General features: G+C 37.2%; 1 protein-coding gene across 6 annotated transcripts in view; it reads left to right on the forward strand.

Annotated features, from left to right (window-relative positions):
- LOC125765596 (ubiquitin-conjugating enzyme E2Q-like protein 1) overlaps positions 1 to 15,145 on the forward strand; it is a 38,928-nt gene extending 23,783 nt beyond the window's left edge. For 3 of the 6 annotated variants that reach the window (XM_049430916.1, XM_049430921.1, XM_049430922.1), the window contains exons 2-5: positions 10,534 to 11,605; positions 12,589 to 12,730; positions 12,834 to 13,183; positions 13,952 to 15,145. In XM_049430916.1, the coding sequence (XP_049286873.1) occupies positions 11,235 to 11,605; positions 12,589 to 12,730; positions 12,834 to 13,183; positions 13,952 to 14,036 (948 nt within the window). In that variant the 5' untranslated portion in view covers positions 10,534 to 11,234 and the 3' untranslated portion in view covers positions 14,037 to 15,145. Of the gene's footprint in view, positions 1 to 10,048; positions 11,606 to 12,588; positions 12,731 to 12,833; positions 13,184 to 13,951 lie in introns of all 6 variants that reach the window. The other 3 variants (XM_049430917.1, XM_049430920.1, XM_049430923.1) reach the window with 2 other exon arrangements.
- The last annotated feature ends 12,003 nt before the right edge of the window (positions 15,146 to 27,148 follow it).

Here is a 27,148-nt window from a genome sequence, read left to right on the forward strand (position 1 = left end):
TTGGGAGTGGTCAAATGTTATTCTTAACACATTCTTTACTAAAATCTTCAGTATCTTAATAGCCTACTGCTCACTGGCTTCGACAAAGTCATTCCCACATAAGAGAGTCTATCATACCCAGGTACCTTTACACTGCTTGGTCGATTGCTTTAGCTTCCATGGGGTTTGAAGAGAAAGAGACTTTGCTATCGATCTTCATCCAGAGATTTTGTTGCTATTTCCACTGATTTCTTAGTTCTCATGTAAATTGTAATAGATAATTTCGTTACAAAGTAATTGTAATTTAAATTGTATTTAGTAAAATAAAAAAAATTATTGCAACGAACATGTGCTGTAAATATTATTCTGTTCTATTATTTTTTTTGCTGTCAATGTACAAAACAGAATCATAACTTTTAGAAAATATGTTGGATTACTGAATATCGAGAATTACCCCATCATTTCATGAATACCCTTGCATTCTACGTAGCTTTTGTTGACCATTCGGCCATGTTTAACATTTTCTGTGAATTTAATAATCCGAGTTTGTTGTTGTTTCCATAAAGTTCTGCCAGAACTGTTAAATTAAATAACCCAAACCACACATTTCAATGCATCCTCACTCAACCATGTGCCGAATGCTTGCAGTTAGGTATTGCATAATTAAAACTGTACCATCCATTAACACATCAACCATTTTGTAGACACACTAAAGTGAACCTCCCAGAAGAATTTCACTCCATTACTGCAAATGGACGCAATGGACATAAAATTTCTCATTTAACATCATCAGCACGCGTTTCGGGGGGGATTTATTCCATCGGGATTGTATCAACGGCATCGACACTGTCTACCGATAGTCAGTCGTTTGCAACTCATATTTGAAATGGATCCCGGTCGTTTTATTTAAGTTGTTTTAGATCTTTCGGAAACGTTTGATAAATTCTACCTTGCTCCAATCCACAAAAAATATCTTTCCGAAAGTTCTAAAGGGATACTGTTGTTTGTTTCGCAAACATCCATCTCGGTTTTTGGGAAATTGATTTTACATTAAAAATGCTGAGTGCTTCTAAAATCCTTCTTTTGTAGTAAAATATTCTGCTACAAGCAAATATTAGGCTAGCTTACGTAAACACCTTCGCTTGAGATAGAAAGTTAGCTTGTAAGGTCTGCTGGAACATTTTACGTTTACCTCTACCGCCTTAAATCTTGAACAAACTTAGTCAAGAACTTGTTCATCGGTTAGCACACGTGCGCACAATCTCTTCTTATGCATGATTGTTACACAGCCATGTTTCCGGATGCATGTTTGGTAATGCATTTTTTTACGTCTATCGTGATGATTTTTTTTTCATCCTATCACCCTGATTTATCCTTCATGCTGAGCTCACGAAGTGGCCAAATTTGAATGCAGCCAAGGTTCACCTCTGGGTGGCTCTGGTGCTCTTACCGGATTCGGGAGATTTAGAAAAACTTTTACCATAAATCATGCACCGATTGAAGCGAGGCATTAAACTTTCGACAACTCTACCTCTTGGCGGGAAGCTGCCCCGTCAACAGGGCAGTGAAAAATGAATAGTTTAAGTGGAGACCACCACTCGTTGTGCCTGGTTAGACACCGATGGTAGATGGTGCAATTTTTATGCATTCATGTTTTTTTTGTGATAGAATTAAAAACACACCATTCGCTATCAAGATCGATCGGTTGTACGAGAGTTTAAAATGTGCATAAATTTTACAAAAGATTTTTTTTCATCTTATGCCACGTCTGCCATACGCCCATCGCTTCAATTACAGGCAAGTTCGATGACCATTGTAGCTTATGGTTGTGAAAGCGATTTAAATAAAACGCAAAGCTATGGATTAAGCTTTCCACTCGATTTGGATTGGCCCGGAAAGCTAGGAACGGTCAGGGTGTTTTATTGTGCGATAAAGTTCATGTTCCTGTTTTTCTTCGCGAACCATTTGGTGTAATCAAACCGAGGCTTAAAAATTGAACCTCCAGAAGAAAATGGTACCCACAAACGGTCGGCCGATTTCCGTGTGTATACACATTTTTATATGTGGTCGTCCGATTTTATTGGATTCACTCGGAACAAACAAACAAATATACTCGACGAGGGCTAACTCCGTAAGGAAGCGTACAGTGAGTGGTGTTTTCCAAAGAATTTCATTTCGATTTGAAAATCCAATCAATATAGGCTTGTCGTAATCCAACAGGGCCACCACCCGTACGGTTCGCTTGTTCCATCATTACGACTCACAGATGGAAACGTGGCACTTCCGTTCGAATCAGGTGAGGGCTTCGCATCGAGGGCTTCTTTCGAGTTGAGGGTTTTTTCGTTGTTGTTGATTTTTCCCTATCGTCCTTGTAAATCGAGCTGAGCCCAAAATATCTGCCTCATCCGCATTCACACACAAACGTGCGCTAGAGTGTTCTAAATTCATTGATCGTTGATGGATCGTCCGAAAGGAAAAAAAAGGCGTTCCAAAGCGCTACTTCTCGATAGTATCGGGGGAAAAGGAAAAAAACAAACACCAGGTTACCACGCTTTTGAGTACATTTTTGGGACGTTTTTCTTCTATTTTATTTCGCTCTCCCAGTGAGAGGAACGCTAAATGTGGTAGAATTGGAACAACGTAGGAACATTTATTTCGATACACTAGACTGGACAGGATGGGGACGCACGTTTGGCGCGCGTGTGCGTGTGTGTGTAGGCTTATACATGAATTCATGAAATGTTTCCAAAATAAATCACGTTACACGGCCTTGACAGATCATAAGTAGATGCGGGCCGGATGGCTGCCAAAAAGGTACCCGTTTTCCACCATTCAACGATAAAATGGGTCAAGGGAATGGGTTCGTGCGAAGCATACGTGTGCACTCTTCCCCAAACACGCACTCATACACACACAAACACAAACACACGAGACAGAACGCACGAAACGGTGCGTAAAATACGCTCGAAAATCATTCAACCCCATCGATCCGGCACGATAAGAAGGAGGAACCCGATAAAATGCGTTACAACGTGGGTGTGGTGGGTGTGCGTGGAATGATAGATTTTCTTGATAGACGCCTGTCGTAGATAGACACGATGACAATGATTAAGTGCTTCGTAAACGTATTGCGCTTGAGTAGGAACAGGAGACGAGTTGTAAAATGACTTTTGTACCTTTGTCACTCAAGGTTTGATATAGACATGGAAAATGCTTTTTTTAGCGTAATTCGCAAACAACTTAAAGATTAATGCAAATGCAAAAGTTCTTGTGGTGCTTTTGTGATAAATCTTTTTGCAAGAAGATAACACCACAAGCGTAACCTTCTGTTTCAATTGGTTTCACCTATTCATTTAATTTTTTTCCAGAGGAAAAGTATAATAAATATGCTTTTAAAAATTATAAATCACTTCGATATAATGAATTTAACTCTAAAAAAAAATGATTACTGACAAATAAAAATTTAGTGTAATGACCAGGCGTCTCCACCATTAACGAGACGTTGAAATCTGCATTTATTTACAGGGTTTTTCTATTCAGTTTAGACTAGCAGTACACTTTTCCCTGCTCTGTGCAATTGATTTTTAGTAAGCAGCATGTTTTTCAGGATACCCGCGTCGGATTTTTAAGTATAAGCAATTGATTTCAACATGCCACTTTCTGGCAGCTTTTAGGACGCAAGTTTATAACTCCCACGTTGAGAGATTGAATTTTATAATGAAGTGCTGTTTACACGAGGAAATTAATAATCATCGATATTGTTGTTTGTAAAATATATTTCGTAAATTAAAATCAATCAACGTCTTACTTGGTTGGCGATTAGCATTACTCTTTGAATTTTTTTTTTTTTTTTGCTCGGTTAGAACGGCCTGGCCGTATCAAGACTTATTTTACCACGTAGCAGGATAGTCAGTCCATGCTACGGGGGGACGGTCCGGATGGGATTTGAACCCGGTCCCTGCCGTGTGGACTGGCGCCGTTTTTCACATGCACCACCGGGCCGCCCCACTCTTTGATTTCATTAAATCATTAAAATATATGTAACTCTTAACGTACAGCAAAGTCCTCACATTTTGTATGAACAACTATGTATCTGACTTTTCACAACACAGCATTTTTGTTACCAGCAAATGTTACATGCGAGGTTATGAATATTGCACTTCAAAGACAGCATCCAATCTTTGTTCAATTAAATTGTATTTAATTTATGAAATATATTTTAAAAACAATATCGATAATTATTAAAAACAAACATTTTTTCGTGTAAACAGCACTAATAAAATTCAATCTTTCAACTTCGAGGTTATACACTGCGGCTTCAAAGCTGCCAGAAGCTGACATGTCGAAATCAATTGCTTGCACTTAAAAATCCGACGCGGGTATCCTAAAAAACATGCTGCTTACTAAAAAGCAATTGCACAGAGCAGGAAAAAGTGTGCGGCTAGCCTAAACTCAATAGAAAAACCCTGTATTTATATCCGATTTATAAGTACTATTTTAATTCACGGAGAAAACGTCTCTTTGGCCAAATTTCATGGTAGCAGTGGTTCCAATATTTCAAACACAAGGACCAGTACTGAAATCCCATTTGGACTGTTCTCCTCTAGCATTGAGTAGCTTTTTGACTACTTTATACAATTAAATTCCGTAATAATGGACTACGCATGTACAAATAGCAAATGCTGAGAAGATCAAGAACTCAAGAAGAAGTCGAGAACTCCTCAACGCATACCGGACTCACATCTCTTGCATAAACCATAATGTAATATGTTTTTTACGTATAATTTTGTTTGTCGATTATAAACGAACCACAATACATAATAGGACAGATAATTGAAACAGCCACAAACACAGCCACCGTTTATCGATTCGAGAATATAAAATATGGATGCGCTTCCTAACCACAGATTCACCATGAATTGAATAAAGCATAATTAAATGTTTTTGTGTTATGTTTTACTGTGTCTGATTTACAAATACATATGTCCTTTTTGTATCGTTTGAATAGCGCATATTTGATCATTAAATCAATTTTCGACGTAGGCGACAACAAGAGAACATTTTACATACACATATGTGACTGTTTTAAGTTCCTTTTACCCGTCCATGATGATTTATTTTATGAAGCATAAAATTTTGTTGTACGTACGTACTGCCGCACAAAGCCTCATAACAAGCCCTAGAGCTGCAGTCATTAATCTAAATATTTATTACATCAGTATTGACAGTATTCCCCTACATAAATTGAGGCTCGTTGACAAGGCTTTTCAAACCATCCAAGCCCATTTCCTTGCTGGTGGGGCTACTTCTTCGTCACAATAAAAGCGTTGAAGGACTGCCATTATTCTTCTCGTCATCGATCTACCGAATGCGTTTGTTAGGTGCTTCTCAGCACCAGCTCCACACATAAAAAGGCTCGCATTCAATTGAGCCTGATCTCGAGCAGCGATAAAAAGCTGAAAAGAATCACTACTCGCTATGCACTATGTTGCACTGTGCGCTTGTAAGGATCAGTCCCATTTTTTTTTTTTTGCTCCCCAATCATGTTCTGTTTGTCCATCGTGCACACATCGCGCGATATTAGACTGCCACCCTAACCTTTCATCACGGCGCACTTCTTTTAGCGGTTGGTATGCGCTTTGTGCGTTACGTATGGCCTATTTCAGCTGCATACCATCAGTAAATCCGGCACGGTATGAGTGCCATGATGGATGGTTTCCATTAGCTGTCGAGTGTCCCGTTTCCCGAGCGTCGGAACCAATTTTTTTTAAAGCTTTTTTCTTCATATTTCGATTTTCATAACAAGGTGATGCAGAATCAAGCCCATAAAACAAACACAGATGCAGGGGAATGTAACATGAGAAAGCAAAGGACGAACAGTAAAAAACACTGTATGAGAGCAAGATCCCACGAGTTGTACAAAAAAAAATGCAATTTGCTAGTATCCTCTCGTTGCGCTGACGTACATAAAGTTGCTGCAAATGTCACTGGATTGAATCACAGTTGCAGCATGCGAATGAGAATGTAAGGATCTTTTTTTTTATTTGTTAATGGAAAATCGGTAAAAGTTAGCTTTGTGGAATGGGACACCCATTTAGAGTGTTACTTTTTAATCCTGTTAGCCATTAGTTTTTCCGTATAAGCTTTATGTATGTTTAATGCGTTTTTTTTATTCGGTCCACATTTTTGATAATTACAATATTTGAGATTCGTTTTGATGTAATTCGTTAGTTCATTCATAGTAAATTCATCCAAAAAGAATTTTTTGAACTGGAATTTAATTTAATAAAGTTATGTGAATAAGTATTTTTGTGAGGAAAAATATCGATTACAATAGTTATGAATTTGGGAAATACTATTGCAACTGTACATTCATTTGTCTGAGTTAAATTTGATATAATTTGTTTTTTAATAAATTAAGTATGATATTATGAAAGTTGAAATTTCCTGAATTTTTAAAAGCCTAAAATCAATCGATATTTTACAAAGCTAATAATTGAATAACATAAAACATTCTGATAATTTTGCTGTTCATCTTTAAAACAAAATATTGTTTAGAGCATCTTTACAAACTCTTCTTTAAAACATCTGAATCAATGGTTTACAAATTAATTCAAATACGTTAGATATCATTGTTAGCAACAAAAAGCATCGTAACATTTGATTAAAGGCGAGAAGACTTTCACTTTATCGTTTGAAGCACAAAACAAACTGTTTGGAACACTAAATTGAACAATAAAAATGGCAATTTTGACCCGTAAAACGATTTGATGATGCTGATCTTGCCGCTTTGTTCACTTGCGTTACCTTTACGCAACATTAATGGTCGTTTTGCTCTCTACTGCGAGTGTCGATTAACATCAGCTGTACGTCCTTATTTTGTGCTTAATGGTTAGGAAATAGTTTTATCTCATCAGGAATATTTTAATTAACGTTATTTTAAGAACATTAACAATCCATAAAGAAGTTTTTTAGCTTTATTTTAGAAGTTTTTTTAATTCCTTATTTGGGTTTTTTGATCAAATAATTTCTGATTTTAGCCACGAAACTATTTAAATATATTCTCCTCTTTAAATTGGCCACAAACATGTCGATTGAGTGGATATGGACCAAGTTGGAAAGGTAAACATATTTGGGCACCTGTGATTTCATTGCTTTCAAGCTTCCAGCTGAAGTTTTGTTGATTCTTTCGCTCAATTAATACGGTCGGATGGCCGGAATCAGGTATTCAAATGATGGATTCTCCCATTTCCAGATCTAGTCCCAAAAGCTTGTAGATGTTTTCACGATTGTATCCGGCCGAAATAAAGAGCACCTGAATGAGTGGTTTTTTTGTTAGAATGGAGCAAGAGATTTGGATTAACTCTAAGTCAAAGTTCTTTCACTGTACATAGAGACAGCAAATAATTTGATAAAGGTGTCAAATTTTCACAGTATACAGACCAGCTTTATACATTGGCTATTGAAAGCTTCGCCAAACAGCAGGTGGTAGGGTAATCTCTTGAAAAATCAGACAATTTTGTCCCTTTTTCAATGTATAAGCTATTAAAAAGCTAAGGAGTGAGCTTGTTTTACTTTTGGTTTTTTTAGTTGAGTTGATCGTTTTAATGGTGATACGAAGTGTTATTATTTTATTGAATTTCAAAGTAATTAACGTGCTTTTATGCAAAACAACAAGTTTAAGCTTAATAGTGTTATGTTGCATACAAAACTCAACCCACAAAAACTAACACACCGAATAAACAGTAGAGCAAAACAACTTGAAGGTATATTTGCGTACGAGAAACATTTAAATACTTTTGTTTTTCCTCTGTCCAGTGCAAACATAATGATCTCAAAATGTCTACACTTTAGTGACGGAAAGTTGACCGCATTCGTTAACCTTGTCTCTACCGGTAGAGACACCGTAGCCCACTAATTTGATATGAAACATGAACGACAACCATGCGAAGGATGTGTTTCATGCTTTCGTTTCGTTTCAGTTTATGTTTGGCCGCCTTTCCATCCAACACTGCCACAGTCGCACTGCTCTTTTTTGTTTCTCCCAGCTACCTGCAAGTTTATTAGTTTTTGCATAAATAGCTTTATTCTTGCCGCATCCAGACATGGGAAGCAAGTGCAGCTGTCACATGACGTTCATCAACGTTCTAACGATACCAGACCAGGAGCTTGACGTTGCACTCCTGTCCAGATCACTTTTGGGTTTGAACCGGTTCATTTTTTGGTTTATGTTTTGCTTTGTTTAGCACAGTTGAAGGGAATACGCTAAAACATTGCAACTAGGTTCAGACCAACACCGCCAACACCGTTCTGTGCAGTGATGTTAGGATAAAGTTTTCTGGTATTTGTCTACGTCAATCTGATGAGTGATGAATGTGATCATGATCCAGCAAAAAGTTTAACATTGTCGCACGGTACGAATGTGAAGCAGAACTTGCCCTTTGCTGTGGCGGTGAAACGTAATGTATATCGTTTAAGAGTAGTTTGAATGTTTTTTGAAATAAATCTCACCATAGCGTAATCCAATTTTCCTGTAACTTCAAATTATAATGCATATTATCGTGTTAAATTAAAACTTTTGTTAAATACATATACACAATGAATTACTTGGCTATAAAGCTCCTAATTCTTAAACTTTCTTGAATATTAGGAATGGCTGTCTCTCTCTCTGTCTTTCTTATTGGCTTAACGACCGTTAAGGTCATGCCGGCCATTTCTGGATTACGAGACTTATTTTACCACGTAGCCAGGTAGTCAGTCCTTGCTACGGAGGGACGATCCGGATGGGATTTGATCCTGTCTTCCTGTCGTGTGGAACTGGCGCAGTTTATCGCATACTCTACCAGGCCCTCCCATATTGGAAATGTCATGTTAGGAATAAAACCAGTTATTTTTATTATTATTTAATTTATTTTATTACATCTATAGCATATTTTTTCAAATTTTGTGGAAGCCCGAAGTCGGTACCAATGCACCACTGGGCGCATCCACTGAATTAATTTTTTTTTGATTTTCTTTTTCCCATAATCCTGAGTTATCAATAAGCCTAAGCATGGCAGATTTTCTGCCATTTCAAATTTTTGAGACAAATTTCAGGATGCTATTAGTAAGCTTTTTTTCTAACTGAAACACTTTTAACTACGGCAAAAAGAATCGAAACGTTAAAAAAACAATAAAAAAAATTGAATAAATGAATATATTAAAACAAAACATTTGCTTGTTTCGATCATTGATAATCCTTTTATCACTTTTTATCATTATTATTGTTATGATTAACGTATATATGCGATTCAAAGTAGCGTTAATAGTTTTCCGTGGAATTCTATAAACCAATGTGCGACCGATCCGTAGTGGCCCGAATGATTATTCAGCTTTGCTCTACCGATCATTCTAATTTGTCGTACCAATAACACGAATGCGAAACATTAGACGCAGTTTATTACGATAATGTTTATGTTAAACTATCACAATCCAATCATTTCCTCCATCGGGCCAGACACATATGCTTCGACTAATCCGTATGATATCTCTACAACTATTCATTTAAATCAAAACCCGATTAAATTGCTGTTTAATCTAGCCTTTCCGTGCCGTCCGATGTGTCCGATGTCATGCCTATATCCATGCTGACCCAAACGCAAGCAAAATTGGGTCACTGGCCGATCCAATCGCCCAGTGAATAATGTATTCTTGGCTGCAACCGTACCGTTCCCGGTTATGATTGCAACATTTACTACCTTTAGTTGTATTGAATTAAGCCTTAATTGGAATCGTAATTTACGACCGCAGCGATATGTTGTCGTATCTGCAAATGGAATGTTCATTTTCTATGCATAGACGTAAGAATCTTTTCCCTACCATGATAAAGGCACCGACATCGGACGATGTGATTATGAATGATTTACTGACAGCAAAACTAGAGCCGGTGAAGAATGGTTTGGGCGTTGAATTGGTTGAAAGGAATTTGCCGCTCTGTGGAAGGAATTGTCATCGTAGATTTATGATAGTTGGGAATTATTTTAATAAATAAATAATAACACTTTTCTTTACCATTTTCTTTTCTTTGCAGGAATGTTCATGACAGTTCAGAAGAATTTCTTTGAGTGAAAATAGATGCTAGAAACAAATTTTCTCAGTGTTTCGTTCATTTTCTTAATCTCTTTTCAACGGTAGAATAAGGTCAGGTGGTGTGAATATTTTTTGTTTTGAGTAACATTTTGTTGACAATTCACAACATGAAGGAAGAAGAATATTTTAAGGAGAAGGAAATATCTCTAGAAAAACATGTAAATGTCTGTATGGCTATTGATGCGATACTTGTGAGGTTTTTAGTTATTGCATACTAACCACAATGAACCATATTTTGCAATACACGAAAAGACACACATGTAGCTAACCGAAAGCGAAAAAAGTCATAAACATAAGTATTCGGCTTATGTCCCACCTTCGATTGATGTTTTCCTTGGTTGAACGCAAGCAATGGTGGTGGGACCCATCCAAAGCGAAATCAATATCCATGACAGTAGGACTTTATGGTATTTCTACCTTCTACAGGACAGCCGGAACCAACCGTCGTCGGTGCAACTCCGTAACGAAAGCTCGCAACGAAACGAGTTGCTGCGGGAAATGTTGAACTAAAGATAACCAAATCAAACAGTTCAAACCGAATCCAGCGTTGAAGGAAGCGAGGCGAAGGAGTTTTTCTTCAGTTCGTCCGCTCAATTCTTCCGATTCCACGTCTACACCCACCACCGGTACGTGGCTTGATGGTGCAGTGCAGAAACAGAAACGTTTCACTTAAAAGAAAACGAAAAGTTTATAACAATATTTGATCTGAGCCAAAACACGCAAACACGTACACCCGACCGTCGGAGTGACGTTCTAGAACGAGATCTTTCTCGTCTTGGGTTTTTGTTGGTGTTGCTTCTGTTGGGTGGAAAAAAAAACATTTAACGGAAAAGTGTAAAGCTTGTCTTGAGGTGACTTTTGCCCATACCTGCTAGCGATTTCATCTTGCAAGTCACGTCCTCACATTGGCAGGCTTGGTTCATTTTCCACAAAAACTCGCCCAATCCAAACATCACGTCAGCGAAACTGCCCGCACGTCGAACGCTGGCTATATAGCGTTACAACGACGCCTACCGAAAACTGATACCAGCTAAACAAAACAAATAAAGCAAACAACAGCAACAAAAAAAACACCTACGGAAGAACCATTCATTCCCCCATTCCCTGCCCCACAATTGCTGCACAAAATGTCGTCCAGATCAAAGGAGAAAGTAACGGCCGCCATTAGGAAGTTCTTCAAAAGCTCGGAAAGCAAGAGCAAAGAAAGCAAAGACAAGGATGGTAACGGCACCCACACGGCCGCACCGACAGATGCTACAGATTCGAACCACCTGCACCTGCCCCACGGTCACCATCATCACCCCCCGCACCATTCGTCGTCCGTCGCGGCAGTTCACACCGGGCCGGGAGTTAGTGGGACCGGTGGACCAAGTGCGGGGAATGTCGCGGGCAGTGGGACGAACGGTGGAAGCGCAGTGTCGAATGGCAACGGTGGCAGTAATAGTAGCAGCAGCAACAGTAAAGCCACCACCGACAGCCCCATGCGGCGATTACGATGGTGAGTTGTTGGCTTAAGGATTCGGTTTTATTTTAGTGTGTGTGTGTGTGTGTTTTTACTCATTTTTTATGGCTTAGGTTTGGCAAAGCAACTTTATGAGATTATATTTGAAGAAGTTAGTGGTACTTGTTCATGTTCTTCCTATTAGGTGTAGTAATAAATTATTTGCTTGAGTGATTGCTATTTTTTAAATAATTCAGTTATCTTACAACATGTCACTTAATTTTCTCATATTTTGATAAACTTGGAAATTAAATTAAATTTTTAAAAACAGTTTTCTATAGCAATTATATAAATTTAACTATGCTCTTAATAATCTCATGACGCACTACAAACTGATATTCAATAATAAATAAAATGTTTTTATTATAAACGTTTATTTTCACTTCAGCCCTCTTTGGTTGAATCATGAAATCATGAAATATAAATATGATCGTTTATTTTTATACTTAAATGAGCGTTCAACTGTAAATCGTCGACTTGCTTACTCGATAATCCAACGTTCTGTTCGTAGATTAAATTTATTAAATTTTTTTTTTAATTATCACTGAATATTCGAACAATCCAATTATTCATTTTTAGTTATGCCTGCTAGAGAACATAAGTTTGATGAAGAGATCAAAAATAAAGGATATTTTAAAATATGTATAAAATTAAATTCAAATCTTCCAAACACCATCGCTGTCGCTGAGTTTATGTTTTAAAACTCGTCATAAAATATAAAAACACGTAACATTCGCCATATCCGCCATTTTTTGCAATATTTTAAAATCTAACAATTCACACTATGTTTAAGAAGATTGAGCTAGATAATACTGTAACTCATTTGTTGCGACGCTTTATAATCATGAAAGCCAAAATAATGTTTTTCCTTTCGTTTCTTTACATTAATTTGTTAAGTATTTTTTATACTTCGATTTCTACGTTATTTTTAAGTGTACCCAAAACATTATATTCGATTTTTTTGTTTTGCAAATTTCCAGTGTTGTGGCTCCTACCACTACTCCCATGGTGAACGTTCCTGTATCGAAACCCCTCGACACCACCATACGCTCGAGGCGACTTATGAAAGAGCTGAAGGAAATCGAACGGTTACAGCACTCCCGAACGGATCCATGCTTTACGGTGAGAGTAAATCCGATTCCTTTGCTCACGATGCGTTTCTAACATGCTTCCCATGCATTTTTATTTTGTTTGCTTGTGGATTTTGCACTTAACAAACACACAGGTAGAGTTGATTAATGATAATCTGTACGAGTGGCACGCCCGGTTGTACCGGATCGATCCCGATTCACCGCTGGCGGAAGATTTGGTCGAACTCAACATACCCTTCATCCTGCTGCATCTGGTATTTCCGGAAAATTTTCCCTTTGCACCACCATTTATGCGTGTCGTTGAGCCACGAATCGAGAAGGGATTCGTGATGGAGGGTGGTGCCATTTGTATGGAGCTTCTGACGCCCCGTGGTTGGGCGAGTGCCTACACGGTCGAAGCGATACTGATGCAGTTTGCGGCAAGCTTGGTGAAAGGGCAGGGCCGTGTGTCACGGAAACCCAAAACGGCCAAGGATTTCAGTCGGTAAGTACATTGTTCAAGATGGAAATTTCACGTTTTCCATCGAAGTCTCTACTTCTTTCAATTTCTTAACGTTCATATTCACTGAAGAAAATTGTGTATTTTATCGGTAGGATGTTTCTCCTGTTGTGAAATGAGAGGAAACGTTTCTAATATTTCTAAACTTGTGCAGCTTCGTGCATCTCATTCTACTACTGTTTATTCGTCAATCCTTGTATTTCCTTGCTGGTAGATTCTTAAACTACACTGACATTTCTTTTCAGAAGTGCCATCCTTATGCATTTCTAATGAATATGTCTTTGAAGATCCAGCCACGACTAGTCGGTTGGATGATTCTTTATTTTCACAATCTCATCTAATCACTACTTCATTCGCTATAATTAATTTAATGCTATAATTCTATGAAACAATCAAGCAATATTATTTACAGATAAATCTATGTAAAATTCAGCTTACGATACTCGCTTAACGTATTGCTCATTATGTCTTTCTTTGTTACCCTGTAAATTCCATTGCTTTCTCAATTAAATCACTCGAATTTCAATACTGTCTGCTAACAAAAATTAGTATTCAATCTAGCAATAATCAATTCTAGCAATATCTGGAACAATTAAATCAACAATTAGAATCAAGCTCCAAGCTTTCAAGCTCCATCAATCAACAGATCATTTCCATTTCACTAATACATATGAAGATTTGATTGCTAAATTTTAATTAAGAAAATTCTTTTAATTTGTTTTCAAATTGATCTTATTTCGTTTTTTCAAACAGGCGGTCCGCGGAGGAAGCTTTCCGATCGTTGGTGAAAACGCACGAAAAGTATGGTTGGGTAACGCCCGCCCTCAACGATGGTTAGACCATTTAGTTTATCATACTAATTTTCCCCTAAAAAGAGGAACCGATTGTAGTCCGATTATCCGTCTCATTTCATGTGACAAATTGTACACACTCTAGCTAATTAAAATGTCATATGTTTCATCACTTCAATAGAAACTTTATACAAAATTTATTACACTCCGAACAATGTGCTATCGAATCGATCTCATCTGAAGCACACAAATCTGCAAAACTCCCCCATTAATAATGCTATCTTTCTCGTGCTTTAAGACGATGAACTCCTTGTTGGTTATTCGAGAAACAATAAGATAAACAGACGAATAGAATCCCGTACATCCGTATATCAAAAACTGGTGATAATTTTCAATATCGAAAAATGCGATAGCTAAGTAATGAGAAGAACTATACAAAGTTAAGTTTTTAGAGCTTTGATCCGTTTTGGGTTTGATGCAAGAAAGCAAGCGAAATTCGTAACACGTTCCGGGGTGTGTGTTGTCTTCAGCCCAAAACCTCGCCCATTTCCCTCCCGAAGCAATGTACAAAACGAGAATAGTAAACGAAAATCAGATAAATAGTTCGGCAAAAACTCAGATAGGACATAAAATGTATTTAACTTGTGTGACGAGATTCGTACCGAGATGTGAAATGCAAATAGCAACTAAAAACACTAAAGGAAACAAACCGAGAAGCAAATGATTGTAAACAGATTGGAGTGTTCGTAGTGCGGTACAGTGTGTGTGGAGTAGCAAAATGTATGGGCCAAACGTTAAGCCATTTCTTCTCCAAAGCCAACTCCAGCAGGTTCGGTCTAAGGGGTAGTCCGTATCGTCACTAGGAAGCTACATGTTCTTAGAGCGTTGGTGTAAGCACGTGAAATGATGAAAACAAATAGCTAACAGACCCGTGTGCTCAAAGTATTATACATATGCAACAGCAAAGATCCTTTACAGAAAGCTCTTTCTTCGCTTGTGATGTGAATGAGTTAGTATTGCGTGTTATGGCTAAAGGAGAAGGGCTTAAAAAATGTGGCTTTGTTTATGAAATTGTTCATCACGTATGGTATAAGATTTTTGTAAATAAACGGCATATTTTAAATGGTACGAGATATATTCGAACAAACGAATGGAATGGATACGTTTTGAGATGCATTTTAGTTAACGAAAGAAATTAAATAATTTTTCGTTCGCATTTATATTTTACTTTATAATCATTTTTCTTCAGGCAATAATACGCCACTAACGCTCCATTTTCCCCCTTATTTCAATAGAAGCTGGAACACTAGAAATTGGTAACGATTCGCTTGATTGCAACATTATTGCATACCACAAAATGTGCACACTTTCCCAGCTCTGCACCCTGTCGAACGTAATAAGTTGTGAACGAAGAATTTCTAGCCGTTAGTAAAAAGAACTCACACACATCCTACCATCTTGCTTCGGCTCGTTCCAATTTACACACGAGAATGCACTCTTTTGCTTTGCTTTGCTGCACCATCTGCGTCGTTTCAGTCGTTGTGAAATAATCTCCATCCGTGGCATATGGGCTCTGTGTAGAAATAACGTTCGAAGTGCTATAGATTTTACAATTGTCTTCCCATTCCCAGCATTCCCAGTGCCTCTTTATGCTGTCCCAACAGCCAACCTGGCAGCGCTAGTCATATGTTACGAGCATAAATTTGTCTCCAACAAACTTACCTCAGCAGTGATCGTCAGTTGCAATTGGCTTGTTTTCTTCCACGCTTTTTCCTTTTCGTTGTTCCTTTTTTTGTAACTCACAAGTTATGTTCAATTTACCTATTTAGATACCTAACGTAAGCGGAATCGAACAAAACCCGGTAACGACAAGCTCTCAACGGTGGTCCTTTCCTGTACTTCTGTCATCCAGCAGCTGGAAATGCACCATAACGAATCGTTTCAACCAAGCAAAGAACGCTTTCAATTGCCAGGTTTGCTGCATCTTCAACGCGCATACAGGTGCATATGAACATACATCGCTGGTAAGGTTTAATTCTGCCATCATAATTCAGTACACACGAATGCTGATGGCACATTATGTATAGCTGCCTGGCACTATCTTCTTCTTAGGAAAAAAAACCTATACGGGAGCCATTGTAACGTGTAAGTGGAATGCCGCTGTACGTGTGCATATTCAAGCATCGGAAAGATGGAATCGTGCAGATGATGGTATTTAATGAATGCCTAATTTGCACGAAATTACCTGCGAGCTTCTGGCAGAATGGAAGAAATAAATTTCATTTTTTACTTTCAAACTTGGTAGCACTTGGTAACAGAAAAGAGTGTTGGTTCTTTAAATTACAACGTAGCCATTTTATTTCCTTTCATTTCCATGTACATTAGCCATTTTTAATGTATTTTGAACGTTAATGTAAAGTTTTTTAAGCTTTTGCTCTCACTTTTTATCATCAGTTTGTTCTATTATTATTATCAGTGCTATAATTACAGTTTAAGTAAGAATGTTTCGTAACTACAGACCACTTAGAGCTGACCTCAGGATACGAGCATAAAGCGAGAATAACCCTATGACAACGACGGCTCTTAGATTTAATTTACGTTACGTGTTTTTTGACTGGCACCAACATTCTTGTTCTTTCTTAGCTTTAAGGTGAAGCCGGCCATTTCTGGCTTACTAGACTTGTTTTACCACATCCGGTTAGTCACTCCTTGCTACGGTGAGACACGGTCCGGATGAGATTTAATATCCGATCCTGTCGTGTGGAACTAGAGCCGTTTAACACATACACCACCAGGCCGCCCCCACTGGCAACATCCTCTAACCCATAGCTGTCAACCTCTAACTCATAGCTGGCCAAGCTCTAAGTAACAGTAAACATTAAATATTAAACTGTTTTTATGTGTAGTTAGCTAATTTCCACAGCAGTTCATAAGACAAATATTTTCATAGAAGGAAAACAAAATAGTCTCTTACAGGAATACAAAATAGTAATCGATAACTGCTACACCCAGTATATTGCTTTTAGGAGCTGAAAATATTGACGTAGATATCTACTGAATCGAAGAATATATTTGCTTTAGGAGAGTTAAAAACTTTGGCATTATTTATGGACCATCATTCGAATAAGTAGCCTGGGACTTGTTCCTAATATCGATCGATCATAATCTGGGAATCCCTCCTTACATCGATCATTTAACTTAACTTTTGTTTAACGTTTGTTTGCGGTCGTATTTTGTCGATTTTTTTCTTTCCTATTACATAAAAGTTAAAGATTGTTCAACATGCGTACAATATTTCAAGATTCACTGAAGTCGAAGGACATTATCTGAGCGGCCAATTGACTTCACCATGTCGAAAATCTACAATGTCCGTTACTTCTCGTTTGTCATGTTTGCTTGAGTTGTTGATCTTTATCTGTTTGGAATGATAATCTTTAACCGCAAGCTAAAGCAAAGCTGTTATCATAGGGTCACTGTGCTTTGATAATATCGCCATCATCGTTTTCCAAGAAGTAAGGAACGGTAATACCGCCAAATCTTTGCGTGAGGTTGTTTGCGTGTAATTGAATTTGTTCATTTATTCGTGGAAGGCCAGCTAACGAATAAGACGCTAGACGTGACAGTGTAGTCTTTTTCACAAATTAATACGCAAAACAAGTACTTTGTTTTTATGTTAAGAAAATTTCGAATCTTTAACACGCTCAAGCCGTTCTAACCGAGCAAAAAAATATATATATATTTTTAATTAAAACAATAGCAGGATAATTTACTAAAAACTAAAGAAAACATTCATATATACCAGATTATATACCCGAACAAAGCCAAACTAAAAAAAACAAATTGAATTAGTAAATTTTATGTGTAAAACCAATCATTGTTTATAAATATTCGCATTCGCACAATTTATTCTTTTTCAACGTTATAAATTTTCCGTGAAAGCCTTAAATGAAAATACATCTTAATGAATTACAAAACACGCTATGTGCACTGTTCCCAAAAACCTGGCAGAAATGAGCAGTGGCGCTTAAGCTTTCAAATTATTGTTACTTACTTCCTATTATCACACCTTTCATTTGCCAGCGACGTACACGACGATCCTGCGAGTTGCTCAACAATTCAACCACTAATATTTAACAAGCTCTACACAACCTCACACATCAGTTCTGTGCGTCTTCCCAGGACTTGCAACCGTTGCAGAAAACGAAGGGCAAAAAAATGACGTGCACCGAATGCTTGAATTATGCAGCCCCCTTCGCGATACGTACTCGTGTGAAGCATTGCCTGTTTGGAATTAAATAAAATACAGCAAAAAAAAATACCAACCAGAGAAACAAAAACTAACCGTACCAAAACATGCAATTAGATGTAATCAGTCGCACGGTGCTGTACGGAACACGCAAAAGGTTTGTTGTTTTCCCGGAGTACGGTGCTACAAGCCTGAAACAAATCATAATGGCAAAGGTTGGAAGGTTTCGAAACGAAAGCTTCTACGTACGCGCGACCATAATGAGCCCCGGAACTTGCCTACTTTAGAAGGAAATTTTTGTAAGCGTGTACAGTACAAGTTACCTGTTGCCATGAGAAATGGGACGCCGTAATAGGGAAACCATTTTGCGGGAAAGTTTTCCGACAACAATTTCGCAAAGCGCCGTACGTGTGCAAGGGAACGGTTTCGGAATGCAATTTTGCATAACAGGTTAAGAAGCTTATGGTAATGAATTGGTTAATTGTTGGAAAATTTGTTATTTCATCCTGACCCGCTGTTTGGTTATGTTTCGCTTTGGAAAAGACTGAATGCCTGCAGCAAGAGGAAAGTTGGAAAGATTATGTAATTTTATTAAGCTTGAAGGTACACTATTTTTTTTAATTTTACCGCTTGAAGCACACTTTCTCATGATATTAAATATGAATTAAAATTTTCATCGATTATCAGGCACACCATGGACCGGTTCGATTTCCACGCACAAAATGTCTTTTTAGTTTTTTACGTGCGATTTTGATAGTGAAGAAGGGATGACAATATGTTTATTTCATTTTGTAAACATCTGTTTAATATGCATTCAATCATGTTAACCGCTATAACATATAACTTCTGATACGTATGATGAAACATGATGTTTTGCTTCTGAATATGTATGATTAACTGCAATTCTTAGTTTCTCACGAAAAAAAAATCACTTTCAAGGAAGCCGAGGATGTCCAATTGCACAAATCATATAAAAAAATAATCAATGTAAACACAGGACTACGTTACTGAATATAATTTGATTTTTTTGTTATTGTATATTGTTGTCATTTCACGCCAAGTTTGGCCGATTTAAACGTATGTATGTATATTATGTAAATTATTCTGATTTTTTATTTATTTATGTTTTTATTTTCCTTTCGGACGTCTAAGATGTATGTCTTACAAACTATGCTTAATGTCTAATGTTTACATTTTAGAGTTATATAATTATGAAATTGAGAGACTATTTCTTTCTCTCGTCAGCTCGAGTGAACTTGATTATTTTTACCAAACAAATATTTGTTACAAAATGTTAAAAAAGGTTGTCTTAGTTCAACTGCGCTTTTAATTTAGCTAGAAGAAAATCAAAATAAGAGTAATTCGATGGCCAGCCTAAGAGTTCATCGATCATCAGTATTTTATCCTTCGCTTTTGATCAAATGCATCTTTTGCTTGCATTTGCATGAATTTCGATACGGTAAAGGTTCAAAAACACTCGTAAAGATGAACTTTCATCCAATTTAAAAGCTCATTAATTATGAGAGATGCACCGTCACAGTCGCTTGAGCGAAAGTTTTATAGGTCCCTTTTTTAAAATGTGACCCGAAAACTTTGCAATAAAAAAAAACTAGTGATAAAACGAAATACAAAAAATAATAACCATCTAAATAATACTGTTTTCATCCTTTTTCAGACTTCACATGATACACCGACGGTATGTTACATTTTTCGCGCATAAATAATAGAATCGGATGGTAGTTTTTTCCTCTTCAACAAAAACTTTGGATCCGGATTGTTTAGTGCGGTTCTTTTACCTTAAAAATGTTATTCAATGCTTTATAGCTGACCTCATTTTCTATTTGGCAACACCATTTTGCATTAACTCACCAGAAGATTAATTACGTTTTGGGTTTCGAGCGAACAATTTTTTATTACTTTCTATTCGTTGCTCCTACCTGAGATACCTTTCTCCGCATTTTACATTCCTTTATTCTTTTTTTTTTTTGCTCACGGGTAAGAATATGCTGTGGCACCGATTCGCACTTACCGACCCAAGGCTTAAGACCGCCGAAAACCCGAAAGGACGATATCTCTTTTATAAGGGAAAGGAAAAAGCTGGAGGTGCTAAATGCTTTCTACCTTTTAGCTGTAAAAAGCTGCCTTTTTAGCCATGTTCTGTTTTTCGGCACGCGGGAATAGTCATTAGCGTTGTGGTGCTTTAATTAGCGACAGGCGATCAGTATTTTGGAGCAAGCAGTTTCTAGCGCGGGCGTCCTTTTCACCGCAGGCGAAAACGGTAATTGACGACGTGTGATGGTTCTCCTATCCCTTGATGACTAAATGCGCTTCTAAATGGCATAAGCGCTAATGAAAAGAGACTTATGAAATAATCATCGTTGTCCTTTTTTTATGTTCTCGGTTATATTGTCAATGGTATACAGGAAAAAAATATAACAGTTACATTGGTAAGAGTGCTGCTGTCCATTTATCGCCGTAATAAAACTGTAAAAGGAAATATTTAAGCCTAATAAGCGTACAAAATTTGTTCTTGATATGGTTGTCTTACACAATGAAATAAGTGGTCTTATCGCATATTTAAAACATTTAAAACATGAATAATCCATTTAAGTAAAAAATGAATAGCTTAAATATATAACAGAAAAAAAACGTGCACTTTGCTTTACATTTTGAACTTGATAATTTTCGTCAGACTTTCGACATGGACTCTTGGTACTTTGACAATGTCTGCGGAGTTAGACTTCGAATTTAAACTTATGAAAATGGGCTTCCAATAATAGACCGAAATTACGAGATAGCGAAATGTAGATCCTTTTTATGCAGATTTAATACATTGCGCTTGTGGACATAATTTGCCCTCCTGCTTATATGTTCACTTTTCCATTGTACTGTCCTGCTCTAACTGCTGTATTTGACTCACGTGATTTAGTGCATATTACGCAATGACATTTCATTATCTATTTTATTTCTTGTACGGTTTGTGTTAAGAAACATTTGAGTTATGCTTTATATCATAAGATGTTGTACAATTTCTTGTGTCCTAGTTACATTAAAATTTACTGCTCTAAGGATTTAAAGTTTCTAATTATATGCTTCAATAAAATAGCCAGATATTTAAGCCTTTAGAGGTTGACAATATGGCTAAATGACGTAATAGTGAAATATAAACATAAAAAAATAAATAATAGCAAGATATTATAAAGGCCAATGTTTGATTTGATGACATCGCCTTGTTGAAATTAAAATCGTTAAGAAAGAACGCAAGTTACTGAGTTATCCGTGAGACAGAAAAAACAAAAAGAAAATAATAGCAATTTTTAAACGAAAAACTAAATCAATTTCCTATTATACTCCAATTACAATCCTATTATACTTGCCTGATATCAAATTCATTGTTATTTATGGAAAGGCAATATTGAACAAAAAAATTAATTATTAAAACATCCCATCCGAAAGAATGAAGAATTTACTTTAAACTTGATGCAAAATTTCCCAGTTCCATTCGTATATAAAGATAAAATGATGCTCCCTAACGAAATTTCACCTTTATCGAAATATGCCAACATTTCAATCACTGTATGTACATTTTGCGCATCATACCGCTCCATTTTGCAATAGCGATAACGAAATAATATGCCTGACGGCTTGGGACAGGATTGGAAAATCGAGCCAACACATAACAGCAACAAATAAAAGTCACAAAAAATATCTTCAATCACATCAGTAGCAGTTTGGAAAATAGTTGATGGTAATGGTCTAGCATTTCCCGGGAGATAGGTACACTAAAGTCCAGTTTGTTTTTCATCTACCTTTCCAATTATCATTTGTTCCGATTTCATACGGTTATCGAAACAAAAAAATTATTTTGTTTTATATTTTCCCATACACTTCCGACGCACATTAAGCTGACGTTGACATTTATGGACGTTTATATATTCAATTTTTTTTTCGATGAAATTTTTGTTTTCTACCTTCCAAACAAACCTGACGGATGTACCAATTCGTAAAGCATGATGTATGAATAGTGTGAGTGTTGTTCATTTAATGTACATTCACCACAACTATTAGATCTGGCGGGACCATTTTTTTCAGAAATTATCTCTTTGATCGTACAGCGTTGATACTTTGATGTTGTTTCGTCGTGCAAATAAAAAGCGCTGAGCAGTTTAATCAGTAACAATCACAGAGATTCATCAACGCGGTAGGCAGTAACGGGTTCTTTAAAAATAAACAAATTGATTCCTTCTCTAGACACCAGATAATCAGATAAATCGCAAAAAGATAATTTAACGCATTATGTTTCTTAAGGTTTTTTTAAGGTTAATAAGTAATAGCATTTAAAGCAAATTAAACAAAACCAACTTCTGATTCAAACGCATTATAACGTGCACAGCTGTCATTTCCATCAGACAGTTGCGATAAAGGATTGCGCAAATATTATAACAGGAAAATCGTATTCTTCCATGGCATCAACACTAGCGGAAACCGATATGCTTTCAATAGCACACGCTCGATTCATTGGTTTTTGCGACTGGATTTATGATCCGTCAGCTCGCTTGATAAATGGATTCAGTTTCCTGAATGACTTTCGGGCATGATTATCGAAAATTCTTCCAATTTCTACCCGGATCACATTTCCGTATCGTTCGCCACTGTTTCTTTTGTTTCATTTTATCCGATCCCTGCGATCAACGTTGGTTTCGATTAACCAGAACAAAAGCACATTAAATCGTCGGCTTACATTTTATGTGAAAAATGATTATAACCGGTATTCAAAATAATAATTATTTCTATTAATTATGGCTTCAGTAGCACATTCCTATAACAAGATATTTGAAATTGCAAATCAATTTTTTTATCTTTATAAATTCTCTTTAGAAACAAATTTATTCTGCGTGTTTTTTCCATTTTTCAGGACGACAAAAAACGCAAGCGTTGTTTTACGACACGGTTGTTCGCGCAAGACGTATCGTAACGCGTATTTCCTAAAAAAAAAACGTCAACGTTGTAAGGATCTTCCGATTTGCTTATGTTAAAGCTAAGCACGCGTTTTTGCAGGAAAATCTCTTCCCATCTAGAACCGTCGCGGTGCAATAAAATCGCGATGAAATGTTAATGCATGATGGCGATGAAAACGTGCCACGTTTACCAAAGAGCTTACCAAGAAGCTGGTCGTTTTTATCCTGTCTTTACCATTTACCAAACCACACTCCGAGGGAAATGGGAACGATAAGTTATTTGGCAACATGTCAGCTCCGATTCCACCCATCGGTAGCCATATGTTATAGCAGTACCATATATTGGATGGATGTGTGCATATTAGCATATTTTGAATCGGAAAACTTGGCTCATGATGGAGAATTGTGCGAAAGCATAATTGGTGAAAAATATTCCAGCACTATATGGTGACAAACCTTATATAAGACGATTTTTTATACGTTTAGGCAAAAATTTATTCACAAATTTTATAAGGGATAATTCAACAATCACGTAACGCTAAAATTGAGTTCTTCCACTATTTTAACAAAATGTAAAGCTGGAAGTATCTCGCTTCTAATAATTAGGTAATAATTTGTTCGTCCTCTCCTCCCTCAATATAAGAAATAAAAAAAATTAATGAAGTTTATAATTTTAATAACCGCTTGAATTGTATCACAGCTAACAACTTACGGCCGGTAACATTCTAAGACATTCGCAAAGTTGATTTTGTTTATCGAAATCTTTTCTCGCTTGCAATATTTCTCATCTTATCGGTTTTAGAACCCTCCTTAGTCCATATAGATTTTCGATAATTTTTCCTATCACTTCAGTCTCAAGAGGTCTTCGCTTCTTTTGGCTTTCTTTGATTTTTCTTTGATTTGACATTCTCAGCAAACCATTAAAAAACTAACTTTTTGTATAAAATTGTATACAAAATTTTTTTACATTAACTGCCCTATCAGTTATCCCTTCGTTTTGGCGTTAAAACTATTGGAGTAGCTCCTTCTTTTCCAGAAATTTTTTGTAGATCGTATTTTAGCCATATCGATGTTCAGAAGGATTGCGATCTACGAAAAAATGATATTCTTAAACAACACATCTCTTCTTAAAATCTTCCGCTTTCGCTCGACACGTTGAACTTTGAAATGAAAGGATTTCTAAATGCATTTTTTTTTGTAAATGCTACTTAAGCAAAGATATTTTCTTTCATTTATTATTAATCAAGAATATTAAATATATCTTATGATATTTTGTACTCTTCAAGCTTATATGTCTCTAGGTTTAGAACTTGCCATTGTTAATTCATCCCGTAGCGCTTATTTTACAGTTTTTTATTTCTTTTCTAATAAATTCGAAGTTTATGTATTTTTATCATATTTCTAATACAATTCGTAGTGTAACATGAATTACAGGCATGACATCCAAATTTCAAAGATTCTCCTTACACATTACAACGACGTACGCTTTCTTAAGGTTGTTTAAGTAGCAGCATCTCTGCGTTAGTTCCAAGCGAGCTGATATAATAATTGAATTTCTTTTAAAATATGACGTTCACTATAAAAGTGGATTATACAATGTCAACAAATAATTTGTTGCAACCATGGTTCACGATAGACGGTAACGGATCGATCTTTCAACCATAAATAAATCATCAGCTCTATGTCATAAAAATTATACGAAAGCTCACCGAAACGAGAAACCGAAAGATCCGCTGATTAATTGAGCCCGTTGATGGGGAACCATCATCAGCAGAAAATTAATCGACTTTTACGAATTACAAACTTCCAGTGCAGCAAACCAAGAGCGGTAAAATCTCGGAATTTCGATCGGCCTACAAATTGTGACCAACAAAGGTCACCTTCATCGCAACGGCCCGAGATGACGATATCGATGGCATCATTCGTTTTGTATCCTGTGAGAGGGAAAAAAAAAGAAAAAACCTTCCAACCGCCCTCCAGCGCACGTAACATGCCACACAGACGCTAAGGGATGGCGCACGAATAACATTAGAAACCCATCAGCCAAAAGGACACGACACCAAACTCTTCGCTCGTCGTTTCCTGCCGATCGATCAGCCGCGGGTTTTCCGGTGGTCGTGGCGGTGGCGGTTTGTGGACATTATCGCTTTCCCTGGCGTTGCCTTTCCTGCAAAACCATTTGTTTAATTTTCCGCTCGATTTGTACTCGTTTATCATCCCCCATAATACGTACGGACGGTGATTGAAACAAATGGACACATAAACACAATCACAAAAACACATACACCGATACAACCGTACAACGAGCGCACAAAAATTCGTTCACCCAACTCACACACACACACATTCTCACATGAAGGAGCATAAATACAGGTTCAATTAATTTTCGCTTCTGTTTCACTTACCGACTCGAGCAGCCAACTTTAGCCGAGACTTCGGAAGCCAGTGGAAAAACCAATATTTGATTACTTTCCATCTTGCGACAAACGATCGCTTTTCACTCGTTCATCTCGCTCGCTCGCTTCCATAATGGCTAGAAGATGGCGTCACCCTGGCAACGATATAGCAGACGCTTAACGCGGCGCTCTGGTGAAATATATTTCCCTAACGAACAGCACGCTCCTCGCTCACAAACACACTGGAACGCACAGATAAACCGGATACGGATAGTGCCATACCGCCGTGGATGAATCGGCTCGTAAATTACCACCATTAAAAATAAAGCACTTTTTGTTGCTGCCATCATGATGATGCTGCATTTCACCGCACACACTGAAAAGGAGTGTATCTTTCTCACGACCTCAAATACCAAGGCCTACTGCAGAGCAGTGTTTGTAAGGGATCGATAATAATTACTGCGAGACAAATTACCACAAGTGACGAAGGAAAGCCACGCTTCACTGGTACGCTTTTCGCAAAAACGTAGTAGGTACCCCGGGACGTGATTGTTTCCCCGCGAAGGCAGCTCTAACGATGACGCGGATATCAACCGTACCGATGACCTCCTTGAGATGGGAAAACTTTGAAGCACTACTTTAATCACGGTTCCTGCCGGATATCAGCGATCTGAGCGTGAGGTTCCGGTTTTTGCCCCTGTTCGATAACTGGGCATTCTCACCCATCGGAAACACAATGAGCGAGATATCCGAAAAGCACACCGTACCGTACATCCGGTTGCGAAAAGTGCTTCGGACTTGTAGAGATGGACAGGAAACCCGAACCATAGGGCACCATAGAGGGCACCACGAATGTTAATTAATGAACCCTTGAGGAAAGTTTGTTCTTCCGAGTTTGTTTCTCCGATTTGCCTACGCGCGGCCTTTCGGAAGAAGGTCAATGTGAAACATGAGAAGGTTATGTTATCAGCGGATGTTGAAGATAGCAACAACAACAACAAAAAAACCCGCAGATTCCTTGTCATCCTGAATGCTCTTCATCTAGATTAAATGGTATATAAAGTTGGCCGTCTTGTACATTTCCTGTGGGTCATGCCGTTGGCTAAAAGCTGCTCGTGAAGATTGGTATAGACGCAGTGGTCGGCAAAGTATGGCTCGCAAGCTGAATGCAGCTCATTAATACTTTCATTGTGGCTTCTAACTAAAAGTTTTCAAAGTATTATGTTTTTACAAATCATTTTTTAAACAATATCATCATCATGACATTTTAATATAATTGTTTCATTTTTTTCATAGATCGTAATTTCGTGTGTCAGATATAAAAGCTATAAGGCTACAAAATCTTAAAACTTTAAAGCTTTGTAGTTATAAACTGATTTTATCAATGCCCGTTAAAGTCCGAATGATCTGACAGTGTAAATAAAGAAGAGATCTTAAAAACTTTGTTCGATGAACTCCTTCTTTGTTAGCATAAGTATCTATAATTGTTCTTTGCCTCTCTGGTTGGCTTTAACGACCTCTAAGGTCACAACCGGCACAGTCCTTGCTACGGAGAGACA

Source organism: Anopheles funestus, chromosome 2RL, assembly GCF_943734845.2.
Source record: "Anopheles funestus chromosome 2RL, idAnoFuneDA-416_04, whole genome shotgun sequence".
NCBI lineage: Eukaryota > Metazoa > Arthropoda > Insecta > Diptera > Culicidae > Anopheles > Anopheles funestus.